We start from the raw sequence: 12,273 nt of genomic DNA, 5'->3' as shown, positions 1-12,273 counted from the left end.
CCTTCAAACACTTTCTTTCCCCCATCTGTACGGTTTCACATTCTTTATACTTCTAAGTCTCACCAGCAGAAGGTGAGTAAAGCTTTCTAGGACTACCAGGTTATTGTCTATACCTGTCACAGCTGAGCCTGGAGGGGAGGATGTAAAAGCTCCCCCAGTGCCCAGATTGCAGCTTTGGTGTGTGCGCTTTGCCAGTGAAGCTGGGACAACCACTGGGGCTGTATTTTGGCTTTGTAAGAAGTCGATACCACTACAGAAGCAGTGGTGCTGGTCTTGCCCTGGCTTGGTGGTCATGCTTCCATGCTGTGCCATCTCCTGCACTGGCAGAGACATGTGTGCAGCCTCACACCGAGCCCTTGAGGGACCTGATCTGCAGAAGGGTGGCTGGGGGTGGAAGTGAGCAGAGGAGAGGACAGGAGAAGCAGAAACACTTCTGGTAGCAGTGCTGCCTTCACTGATTCAAAATGTTCTTTGAACAGACTGATCTGATGCTCTGCCCAGAAGTTGCCTTTCTGTGGCGTCACTTTGCTTTGGCATGACAGGGTTAGGCAGGAATAGTATGAGCCATTATTGCTGTTGGATGTAACAGCGAGCTGGGTGATGTCCCAGCAGGGGTAAATGGCACAAGCATGATTGACACCAAACTGGGCAGCAGCTGAAAAACTTCCATTCCATGAGGATCACTCCATGAGGCAACTGAACACAAAGGCAGGAGTAGCACGGACTTCCTTGGGTGATTTTCAGACAAGAGCAGTAAGACTTAGTGCCAGTCTTATGGGGGAAAAAAATGCCTGACTTTCAATTGACTTAGAAGAGGTTGGTGATTTCTGTGATGTACAAGAAATCCGTGGGCTTTTCTGGTGTGATGAAAATACAGAAGGTGACACTACAAATAGAGCTGTGAGCAGTGGTGGGATGTGTGCATGTACCTCTCTAGGGGGTAAAAAATGTTGACTCCTCTAGCTCAGCGGTAGAGAAGAAAAAGAACTGAGGGAATAGGGCTCTGCAGGGAAGCACTTGAAGAACCAAGCTTGGAGGGCTTAGTATTATGTTCTGTTATGAGAGTCAGAATTACAAATGAGCCTCTAAAAGAAAAGTAGTTATGGTATGCATGTGCTTTGTGGGGAGAAGCAGTGCCTATGCTGTACAGTTTTGCTTAGCAGACAACTCGTTTCATCCCCCTGCAAACTTTTTGGTAGGCATGGGAGAGAAAAAGGGAAGTGTCAGAAACCTTTGTTGTTCTAAAATACAAGAATCCAGTTGACAGGAACGGAGGAGTTGCGTTGATTAAATCTGAGCCTCCGTCATCATAAGTAGCAGGGATCAGCTATGTGGGTTGGGAAATAATTACAACATTGGGTCTGACGATAGAGGAACAAAGCTTGCTTTAAGGCTTCAGTTGTGCTGGCCCTCAGCATTTAAAGTGCAGCGCTTGCTTCTGCTACTGCTTGCCCCAGCTTACTGTATTTAAGGAAGTACGGACTTTGAATGTGTACAGCAGCAACTGTATCCAGCCTATAGTTTCTTTCTGTAGCCTTTTTACTGAACCTCATGTCTTCATTTTGCTTATGTTTTAATAAATAAAAAAGTCACATGTTGCAAAGAAACTTGCATAATTATGCAACATTAGCTTTCAGCTGCTTAACATGGACTATATACGGGTATTTTAAGAGGTTCCTACGGATTAAGCACTGGGACAAGCCTTGCTTTGTCTGTACTTTGGCATGTGGTAAACTAAAAAAGAAGCTTGCCCTCACCTTTTGAAATTCAGAGGGACGCGTATGCACATAGTTCATGTGGGCCATGCAATATTGCAGTTTCTCTGCTGTGTGTGGACTTCAGTCTGCTCACAAAGAATAAGAAAGGTTAATAACACGCCATAGCAATACATCAGCTGCCTAGAACTGTAAGAAGTCAAAGTTACCGTTCATACTGTCACAGAAGGTGTCAACTGAATCTGTGAGATGAGGTATGAAAACAGGTCTCTGTTCTCAGACAAGGAGAAGAATGCTCTGTGTGTTTCCCCACAAAATACTATTTCAAAGCTTTCAATGACTGTAGGTAGTAATTATGGTTATTTAATACTCAGCTGAGATTGAAAAACAAGGAAGATTAGAGCTTTCTGCAATGTTTTCAGCCTGCAGAAAGTTCACCGACATGTACAGTGTTCTTCATCTTGATGATTATGGTCAACCTCACCACATAATTTTGGCCAAGAATTTTTCCTTGATCCAGGGCATGGTACTACTACTGCCATCCCTGGGCTCTGGACAACAGTAGTAAGCGTGTTCCTCTGGGGAAAAAAAAACCAGAGATCTGGTTACTGCTGCTTTACACGCACAATAGGACTTGAAACCACATTTGTCATTAACATTTCCTAACTACCAGGCTGCATAAGGGTATTCTGCTCCTTTTGGCAGCTTGTGAATGTAGCTGTCCTTCAGTTCCTTTGCTTTGCTCATAGTTTCACTTCTGCATTTGACTAAAAACTCTGCCTGGGCTGCTTACGTGTATGTAGAATTAAAGGGAGTTACTTCAGAAATGCATTTGGGCTCCTGTGCCTGCAGCCATTGGACCCGCTCCCATGAAATGCCTCCTGTGAAGTGCTAAGTGCTTTAAAATCCTACTGGGAATTACAAGCTTGAACTGCCTCTGTGGACAGACAAATAAAAGACCAGAAAGCAGCTTGTTTATTTCACAATTTAAATGACTGTGAACGGCTTAGAGACAACTGAAGAGATAAAAATTACACAGTGCTAACTTGCTGCAAGTTGCTCAAATACCTGAGTATTGCTTATGATCCTTGCAATATGGAAAACAGGAGAATGCTTGAAGGCAGTGGCAGTATCTGTTCCTGTCACCTGCCTGATGTACCAGGGAAAATACCATAGGGTTGTGAAAAATAGGTTGGCAATTCAGCTACAATAGACTGTCATTATATATTTTTTTCTTTGGGTAGAATAGCAATACTAGGAAGAAAGAAGACGCAGTTTCCATGGCTAGAATTTGTAAGAGATGAAGTATTCTGCTCCTATTTAATATGAGAAGGTGAAAATTCTAGTTCTTACTTCATGACCTTTTCCTTTTTTCATGGGGTTACAAAGCCTCAAGGTTTAGTGAAGACTTGCTCACCAAACCAGCAGAGGTACTAAGCCAAGGATCAATTTCATTTGCAAGCCACATGCAGCCCACAACCATTTTGGTCTACTTGTGCTGTTGGTTTTCTGTTTGAAACCAGTTATCCCAGAGGAGAGTAGGAGAGTCCAGGGTTCAGGAGAACTACATCAGCCTGGAATAATCCTGATTGAATAGACACATCCTGTGTAAATTCAGCTAAGTCCTGTGACTCCTCTGTGTTAGTGATGCCCTGCTGGGGCTAGATAAGGTTACAGTAAAGAGAAGGCAGATACACATTTCAATTCTGAAATAATGGGCTTACGGAGATACCCAAGGTATTAGTCTGGGGAAAAGAGAAACTATCAAAAAGAAAGGAATCTCTTATGGATACTTGCAAAATATGGTTTGTTTTGGTGCCTTTGTTGCTATGAGAAAAATGTTATTGGAGATGTTTGTTACACAGTGCCTTGGCTTAAATAGCCCAGTCCGAAATATCTGACTTATGTAGACAGTCAGCTACGGGATGTAATAGTATTTCAGCTACTAATCTTCTTCTTATACTAGGCTAAGGTAGGAATGTATATCTTCAGAACTGATACTTGTAATTGATATGGCCTTTGTGCTTACAGAATGGACTCAATGCCCTGCACCTGGCAGCTAAGGAAGGCCATGTGGGACTGGTACAAGAATTATTGGAAAGAGGGTCCTCTGTGGATTCTGCCACTAAGGTAATTCATGCACGTCTGTTAGTTTATTCAGAAAAACAAGTCATCAAATACACGGGAGAAATGTAGAAAAAAATATGAAAGTACAAAATAGGATAATAATACATCCCTGATATTTAAACTGTTATTTTTGTTATGGTCTGAGAGTCTGTGTTCTTTGCTGAAGCTCATTGGTAGTAAATGAAGAAAGAAAGATTATTATTTGTACAACCTGTTAGCAGAGGAAGCATTAAAAGATTTTAGTAATGCCATTTTTTTCATTATTTCCAATGACAGGTCCCCATCATAAAGAAAGTGAATATAGTTCAGAACAGCAGATATTTTCAGATCTGTGAAAACTGGTAATTGACTGTGTCCTATCCAGAGCCTTTTCAGTCAAGAGCACAATAGAAAAAACACCTGCATAATAAGTTGCTTTGCCTTCAGCCTTTCCACAGGCAGGCACATGTGTGTTCCCAAAACATTCAGTCAGTATGTTATTTGTCTGTGGGTGGTAAATTCCTTGTGACGGGCCAGATTTGTTGGCTCAAACGATGTAATGCTTGACTGTGCCCAGCCTTTGCATTTAGTTACCACCACTTTGTCCCTGTAGCTCGCTCTTACTTTTTTATGGTTTTGGATGCACAGGATCCTCCATCAAGGTTAACACTTCATCCTCAGCTTGGACTGAACATTTGGTTTTATGAACATTTATGATTCTTTAATGAAGCCATTTAAATATTGCTCCCAAGATGAGAGATTGGCCTGAGAAAAGTACAAGGCTTTTACAAAAGCAGTGGTCTGCTGCACTGCTGCTGTTTTGTGAGAGATTATTTGTATTGTGTAGTGCATCTCTTAACTTAAAGCTAATGCCTTCCAAAAATATGCGTTTTAATTTTATACCAATTAGAGAAAAAAATATTATCTTCTATGTTTCAAAGGCTGCTTTCCGTTACTTAACAGTTAGATCTTCCTTTTGGGTCTTGTACAGGGGAATCTCATTTTACATGTGATACGCAGCGGGAATTTTAGGACTTGTGGATTTCAGGTACCTTCCACAGGGCATGGTTCCCGGACCTGAATGAAAAAACCTGTTCACCCATACTAAACTTTACCTGGAAGTTTGTCCCATGCCCCAGTCCCATGCCATAATTTCACTCAGAAGTTATGTTATGATGTTTGTGTTACACAACCACTAAAGAAATCTTTATGGCTGCAACTACCAGTTCTATCCCGTGATGTTTACGCAACATCATGGAACTGTAAAGTAAAATTGTACTGAAAAAAATGAATGTTATAAAGAATGGCTGGTTGAAATCATTCCTGAAGAAGGGTAATGTCTTTCATTTTTTCCCTCCCTGTAACAGAAAGGGAATACAGCCCTGCACATCGCATCCTTAGCAGGACAAGCTGAAGTTGTCAAAGTTCTGGTTAAGGAAGGAGCCAATATTAATGCACAATCTCAGGTATGATGCTATTTTCCCTTATCTCTTCTAGAAGTTATTTGGTGAGATTTTTATAAGATAGATCTGAGAAGTTAGGCAGTAATTCCAAACATCCAAGCCTGGCAAATCAATCAAATTGAGGCTTACGTAGCATTCACTGGTAAGTAACAAATTGAAGTCATTATATACTCATCATGTGATACAGGAGCCTGCATTGTTGTTGATTGAAATCTTTGAGGCAGTCCTGTTATGTTTTAATAAACTGTCAGAATTTTTTCAAAGTGTAGAAATACGACATCATATGTTTGAGTTCCATTTTGTGAGCAGTAATGAAGAAAGTAATTTCTCAGACTTGATTTATACAATTGTTTGTCAATTTGCTGGCTAAAAATTTGCATATAACTTATTCCAGGCTTCCGAACTCATTCTTTATGTGATCAGAAAGAATTCAAAACAAAAGTTTGGAATGTACATTTGAATTAGGGAAATTCACCTTATCCTGGTGGGCAAACAAACTGTAAAAACAGCCCTGTTATTTCTGCTGACATGAAGCTTGTGTGCTCTTCCAAAACATACCAGAGGACGTGGTGATGTTGCAGAGCCCGACCGATAGCCGGTTGTTCTCTCCCTGGTTTGGGCGAGGCCGCGGTGCTCCCTGCCTGCTGGGATTTCGGAGCTGTAAATGGCATGTGCTGGGCTCATGGTGAACAGCAGACTGCAAACCAGCTTGGTGGTGGTGTGTTTCTGAGCTAACTGTCCCTATCTCCTCAGCCCTATCAAACAGACACACTATTAGCACCACAGATTAATTGATGAAATTATCCTGTTGCATACTGGAGATGCCTGTTATTTCCTCTGTTTAGGATTAGGAACAATGTATCAAGTCTGATTAATGTTTGTAAACGCTACCTTAACTATGGCAACTGTCTGTAGCTATGAAGAACTGAACAGATGGTATAGATGAGAACTGTGTATGACAAAAAACCCGCATCTTTCTGAAGCACCTAGTCAGCTTGTGACATTCTCAAAGTAAATCATCAAGCTAACCAACAGTGCTCAGATTGACTCCTAGTGCGTCATTCAGTGACCACAAATATAATTTTTGCAGTAACAGCGTAAGCTAAGATGATGAGAAAAACAAGTCATGCTTCAGGGGTTGATTAATTTCAAATTAATTTTCCCCAGCACTTACTGTCTATAGGCAAGATAATGGCCCTTAGCGTAATCGTGCTGGGATACGTGAGCAGAACAAGAAGAGAGTGATCTGATTTACCAGTGCTGCTAGGAGCTGCATGGGTGAAGGGTGTCTCAGGAAGCATAGCTGAGTCTGTGTGAGATGCTTTTCTCAATCCTCTTCTGTAGCGTGTTCCCTGAAGGAATACAGACAAGTTTGTAAAAGGTTTTGATTAGTCAGAGCCCATCCTAAGTCTGGCTAGCTCCACATCTTGCTTGCCCAGACCTGGGAAACTGGAACCCAGAGGGGTTTTTTTGCTGTTTGCTCTTACAAATTTACGATGGACAGTGTAGAGTAAATAGAGAGCAGGAGGTAAATGTATACGTTTATAAAATTAATAGGTCTGTCTGTACCTTCATTACATTTTAAGACAAGAGAGAGAAATTGAAAAGGTCTTTAAACTGCCTGACACCAAGATTTTAAAAATATTTTCTTTATTATGCTTCTTGCCCCAAAGCGACTGCTAAAGAGCTCTCTTAGGACAACTGATGGTCAATTCCTCCCCATGCTCTACTTCCATGAAGGATAAGAAGTGTTGTAATTCCATTGCTCAAAAATTTAGCAATCTCATTTCATAATGACCTAACTGGATGATTTCTTCCTGCATTTATCAGCCTTTTCATGTGTGCAAGAAGATAAAGTAATATCTTTAATGTTAGGATTTTGAACATGGTAAGAGAAATAACTGTAAAAATGATAACTTCTTTCCTCAAAAAGTCTTCATAAAGGCTTTTCCTTATGCTGGAGAAATAAATGATGTTTTCTAAATTAAAAAAAAAAAAAATCCTACCAGAATTGGAGATTGTTTTCATAGGTATTATTTTATATAATATTCTAGTTTTAAACGCTTTTATTGTTAGCACTTAAACTTCTCTGTAATGTATGCAGAGCTGTTAACAGGCATTTGCCACTTGAGTTAATTGAATTAATCTGATAGAGAATGTTTTTTCCCCATTACTGCTCACTGGTTGCCTCCAGACAGGATGAATTAAAACTGCTGTGATATCTGTGTCCTGGATTTGTGCCATATTGTCTTAATTAAGCAAGTTCTGTTGACTTGAATGGGAGGGTGAGTCCTTAATGCAGTGAGATCCAGCTGGGGGGGCCTTTGGGTTCTGTCTTCCTGGCCTGCTGTGCTTTTCCAGAAGAGATGGATAATAGCTGCTTCAGGCAGGAGGAGATGTTCAGAGGATCTTGCTGCTGCTGAGGGGGCGTTTGCTGTGGATGGAGTCCCCTTGTAGGGACCGCGCTGGCGTGGGGTTTCTTGGTCCAGCACTGTCACGAGCACAGCAGTAAAGGATTGCACTCGGAGAGGCAGGTGCATTACCTAGATCTGTCTTCTTTTTGGTAAACGTTGAATGCACTTGGGTAATACTTACTGATCGTGTTCAGCGCTTCGAATACTATTTGTGTGTGAGCGTTCACACATGTGTTCCCGTGTAGCTAGTAATTTGAATATGAATGAACATATGCTGCCTGTGTGATGGGTGGAAAGGATGTATTTGTTTTAGTCAGGGCTCTGAGCAGACTCCTAACAATTCGGTTCTTATTCTGATTTGCCAGAGGCATCCCTTGGAAGATGAAATAAAAAAAAAGTAGTTTCTTTATGCTCCATGCATGGAATGAGGTTAATGAATGCTGCCTTTCTGCTCAAGATTGCATTGACATGCTCAAGAATCATGTATGTAATAAAAATAAATGTTAGCCAAAATAAAGAAGAAAATAAGAAGCTTCAAATTTAGTAAAGAAGAGAGACGTGATTTATGATAAAAGATCCAGAAAGATTCAAGCATACCTAACTACAGCTGGTAAAAAAAAAAAAAAAAAAAAAAGACATTATGTAGAAAAAAAGAAAAGAGAATGACTGAACAGAATATGCTTGAATGCTCAAATGCTGTTATTTTGTTAGGAAATATGTCATTGATGAAAAGAAAAGGTGGAGAGAAAAAAATTATACCATGAAAGATCTTAATTGAGAAGGCCAAATAAAAATAGAAATTAAAGGTAAAATTGAATGAAAACCTGGGAATTCATGATTGAAATGCTCACTTTCTTTCTAATATTTTTTCTCAATTCCATTTTTAATAGAGGCTATGTTGTTGCTCTTAAATCTTTTATGAACAGTTGTTGGTATTGAGAGTATATTACATCCTCTCCTTGGTATCTCTATTATTTCACACTTTATGTTTTTTAGGTCCCTGCTAAATGCCATTTGTTGGTAGTGATTTAATGCCAGCGAAGTTATTCAGGTTGCTCCATAACTTCCTCTTAATGAACTCTGTATCTGTCAAGGTCGTTCTCATTTCCAGTGATGACAATTTGCCATAGTGACAAAATTTCTTCACTGAGGATAAACTGATAGATAAAAGAGTATTCTCAACTTCAGCTTTTCAATTTATTGTTTTTCCTTTCCTTTTCTCCATTAAATTGCATAAAAACACTGGCTTTTATCAGAACTCACCACCAGTGACATCTGAAACACCACACCGATTTTCCAGTTCCTTGCAACAACAAAATAAGAGAATTATCTCAGAAAAAGCTATTTAAAACATTGTAGCCACTGAGATTACAAACCCCATCTGTGCTATCTGAGACTATTAAGCATTCAGGGCTTTGATTTTATGGATTTTGTTTTTCTATTAGATTAATTTGCTTTGCCCTTCAGTTTCACGTTGGCCTTCAGAGCTGTTATTTTGTTCATCTTCCTCTTTTAAAATGTCTGTTCCTTTTGAGCTAATACATCACCACTGTTATTTTTAGAAAATAATTTCTATTTTGATACAAAGCCTAATTGCACAGTGATTACTAATTGAATGACTCCACTTTCACTTGCATGCGTATCATTTGAGAGCTGACATCTTTCTTGAGTATGTTCAGGCAAATGCTGAAATGAGGGTGCACCCAGAAATGGCCAGAGATGTAGAAGTCCTTTCTCGGCATACCCCCACCTAGAATTTGACAAGTGTGCAATTGTTTGGCTCAGAATCACCTTTTGGTACAAGCATTCCTGGAGAATTTATTTCTATAATGAATATCTAGAAAACCTTCGCTTGGCTGACTCTGCTCATAGTTTGGTAAGCAGATCTGGATACGCATCGTCCGATAAAAAAATCAGTTTCTGCAGTTTCCTCTCCTGATTTCACCATGATTTTTGATCACATAGATCTGACCAAGCTGCACTCAGTGATAGTACAAATATCTTGTATCACCCCCCCCATCATACACTTTCACCGAGTCCAGCAGTACCCTCCTCTCACAGCTGGATTGCTTCTTTACCCCAAACCTATTCTTCGTTGTTGCTTGTGCATTAGCACAGTAATTCATTTTGTGATCTTCCTCTCAATCAATGTCTACTTCTGTGATGTATTAGGAATTCTTTTGCCAGTTTTTGATCATCTTTTCCCAGGTGGAAGAACTGTCACCCAATTTAGTCAGTCCAATCCTTCCCTTTGATAAATTACTCTCTGTTTCTGTTGCTTTCTCTTAAAGTCAGATTGTGTCATCTGACTCATGTAGGCATCAGAGATGCCCGATTACTGGAACATGAGCCTGCCAAATGTGACGAAACCCCAACTGCAATAATCTTATTAACAGAGTCTACCTGTGGACTGTCCCCTGCTGCAATGATGCTGAGCTGTTCTGGCCATGCCTGTCTTATGGAATGGAGCCATCCTGACCTTTATCCATTCCAAACAAGATCAAAAAAGTTAACCTCATGCAAAGAGTTGCACCTCCTAGGATGAGGAGATATGACATGTATCAAGTGATTGAGGTAGAAAGAGCTGCAAAGTAGAAAACAAAATGAGGAAATACAGTTACTGAACAGGAGTGAATTGTAAGGGAATGTATCATATCCTGGAGTCACCTAAGAAAGAAATTATTCCCTTCAGTTTTAAAATTTCTGTGACTGTGTTTCCTGTTAGCTGCTAAGGTTGTGCTTTGACCACTGCTTCGTTAAGGGGCCCTCACAAAAGGAGGAGCTACCTTTTAATCATCAGATTATTTAAAGTGACCCAGATACAGAAAGCAAGGATTAGATAAATCGGTCCTCCCCCAAGCTTATCTTGTTATTTAAAAGCCCTCTGGTTTCCTTTCCTCGATATCCTGCTCTAAGCTCATTGCAAACACATTAGCCAAGAAATATTTGTGTTTAAATTTGCCCCCGTTATGGTTACCATTTCCTATTTCAACACGTAGGAGACGCTACCATGGCTGCTAGAATATTCTTATCCAGACTGTTCATCAGATTGAAGCAATCCTTAGTGTAGCATTACATTTCCAGCCTCAGTATGCTTTCCCGAAAAGGAGCGGTAAGAGAGCTCATTGAATGCCCATATTCAGTGTTTCCAGAAATGCAAAGGGAGGATTTAGATGATTCTCAGAGAAGTGATCAGCTTGTCTCAGGATGCGCTAGGATTTGCTTTATCAGAGATTGCTCTCCCCACGGTTTGTAAAGATAATCTTACCTTCAGAATGGAGCATATTTTGCAGAGTATTTGCTGCTCCATTATGACAGAAGGTTTTAATTCCACTAACTGGGCTTTCTGCTTTTATATCACTGTATTTAGAAAGCCAGATTTTTAGCTGCTTGTATATCAAGAGGAGTCATTTAGCTGCAGTTCATCATTGCTAATGTAATAAAGGATCAGGCCCATTATCTCTTCACTGGAGGGAAAAAAAAAAAGCCTTCTGGAGGATTATATGGATTTTGAGAGATGTAAACAAAATTAATACATTAAGAACAACGAAAGAACAGATATATTTATTCATCCTGTCTTAAACTAGTCCAGTTTTCAGCTGCCTGTCTGTTACAGTGATTACCAGTTGATGATAAACAACCCTTGATCTTGAAGTGTGATCTCAGGCAGCCACGTGAGTGCAGTGGGATGCCTGTGCATGCAAGACTGAAGTGGTGCTTAGATTGACACAGAATTACAGGATAACACAGTGTGAACATGAGATAATGACTGTTAATATCAGTGCATTCATGTGAAACTTTCCTGTTTCCCCAAATAATTCATAAAGTTAAAGGAAAAATAACCCAATGAGGATGCCCACTTTATGGTAGCAGCTGCATGGTGATCTGGTGACTGCTTGACTTTCTCTCAGAAGCTGCTTGGAAGATCAGGAGCTCTTGATGAACAAAGGAGGGTACTGAGCCACTTTGGTGTTTGTCTCTGGGATTCCAGCTGCAGCCATAAAATAACTGAATGTGTCAGGATCTCAACCAACAAAGACTGAAAACAAACTGAAAATAGTCACGGCATACATCTTAGTCTATTTTGTTAACTTGCAGTCTCTGTTGAAGTGCTGTAGAGGGTCAAGTGGTCCAGGTTGAAAGATTTTAATTTAAACAAATAGTGGGTTTTTTCAGCTAATAATGTGATACATGGCCTCTAATATTTATTCTTAAAATGCATAAACTGTAGGAGACTGCACTAAATCAACAGAGTAGCTGAGAGGATAGGGGCTCACCAGACCGGCACATGCCACATTGCGCCCCACTGTAATGACGCAGTCCGATGATAAGAACCAGGCAGTGGAAATGTTATCTGTGTATGTTTATGCAAGTGTAGATATAACTGAGTCACAACTGAATAAATACAAGCATTTTATTTATAATTTTAGTGCAATATTGTCTTCTTTCCAGCCCCTCAACCATATACATAAATTGTTTTCAGTGCTGCTTTTCCTTTACTATGTTTGAAAGGCAAACCCAAATGCTGCTTTGGATGACTGCTCAGAATTCAGCTGTGAGACTCTGCCCTGGCTG

The 12,273-nt window shown here is 40.1% G+C and overlaps 1 protein-coding gene across 40 annotated transcripts in view; it reads left to right on the top strand.

Annotated features, from left to right (window-relative positions):
- The window catches only part of ANK2 (ankyrin 2), a 382,411-nt gene that overhangs the window by 234,074 nt on the left and 136,064 nt on the right, over positions 1–12,273 (top strand). For all 40 annotated transcript variants that reach the window (XM_055711495.1, XM_055711514.1, XM_055711508.1 and 37 more), the window contains 2 exons: positions 3,747–3,845; positions 5,189–5,287. In XM_055711495.1, the coding sequence (XP_055567470.1) occupies positions 3,747–3,845; positions 5,189–5,287 (198 nt within the window). The remainder of the gene's footprint in view (positions 1–3,746; positions 3,846–5,188; positions 5,288–12,273) is intronic.

Source organism: Falco cherrug, chromosome 1 (genome assembly GCF_023634085.1).
Source record: "Falco cherrug isolate bFalChe1 chromosome 1, bFalChe1.pri, whole genome shotgun sequence".
NCBI classification, from domain to species: domain Eukaryota; kingdom Metazoa; phylum Chordata; class Aves; order Falconiformes; family Falconidae; genus Falco; species Falco cherrug.
Note: the sequence above shows the minus strand (reverse complement) of the source record. Positions and strands in the feature narration are given on the sequence as shown.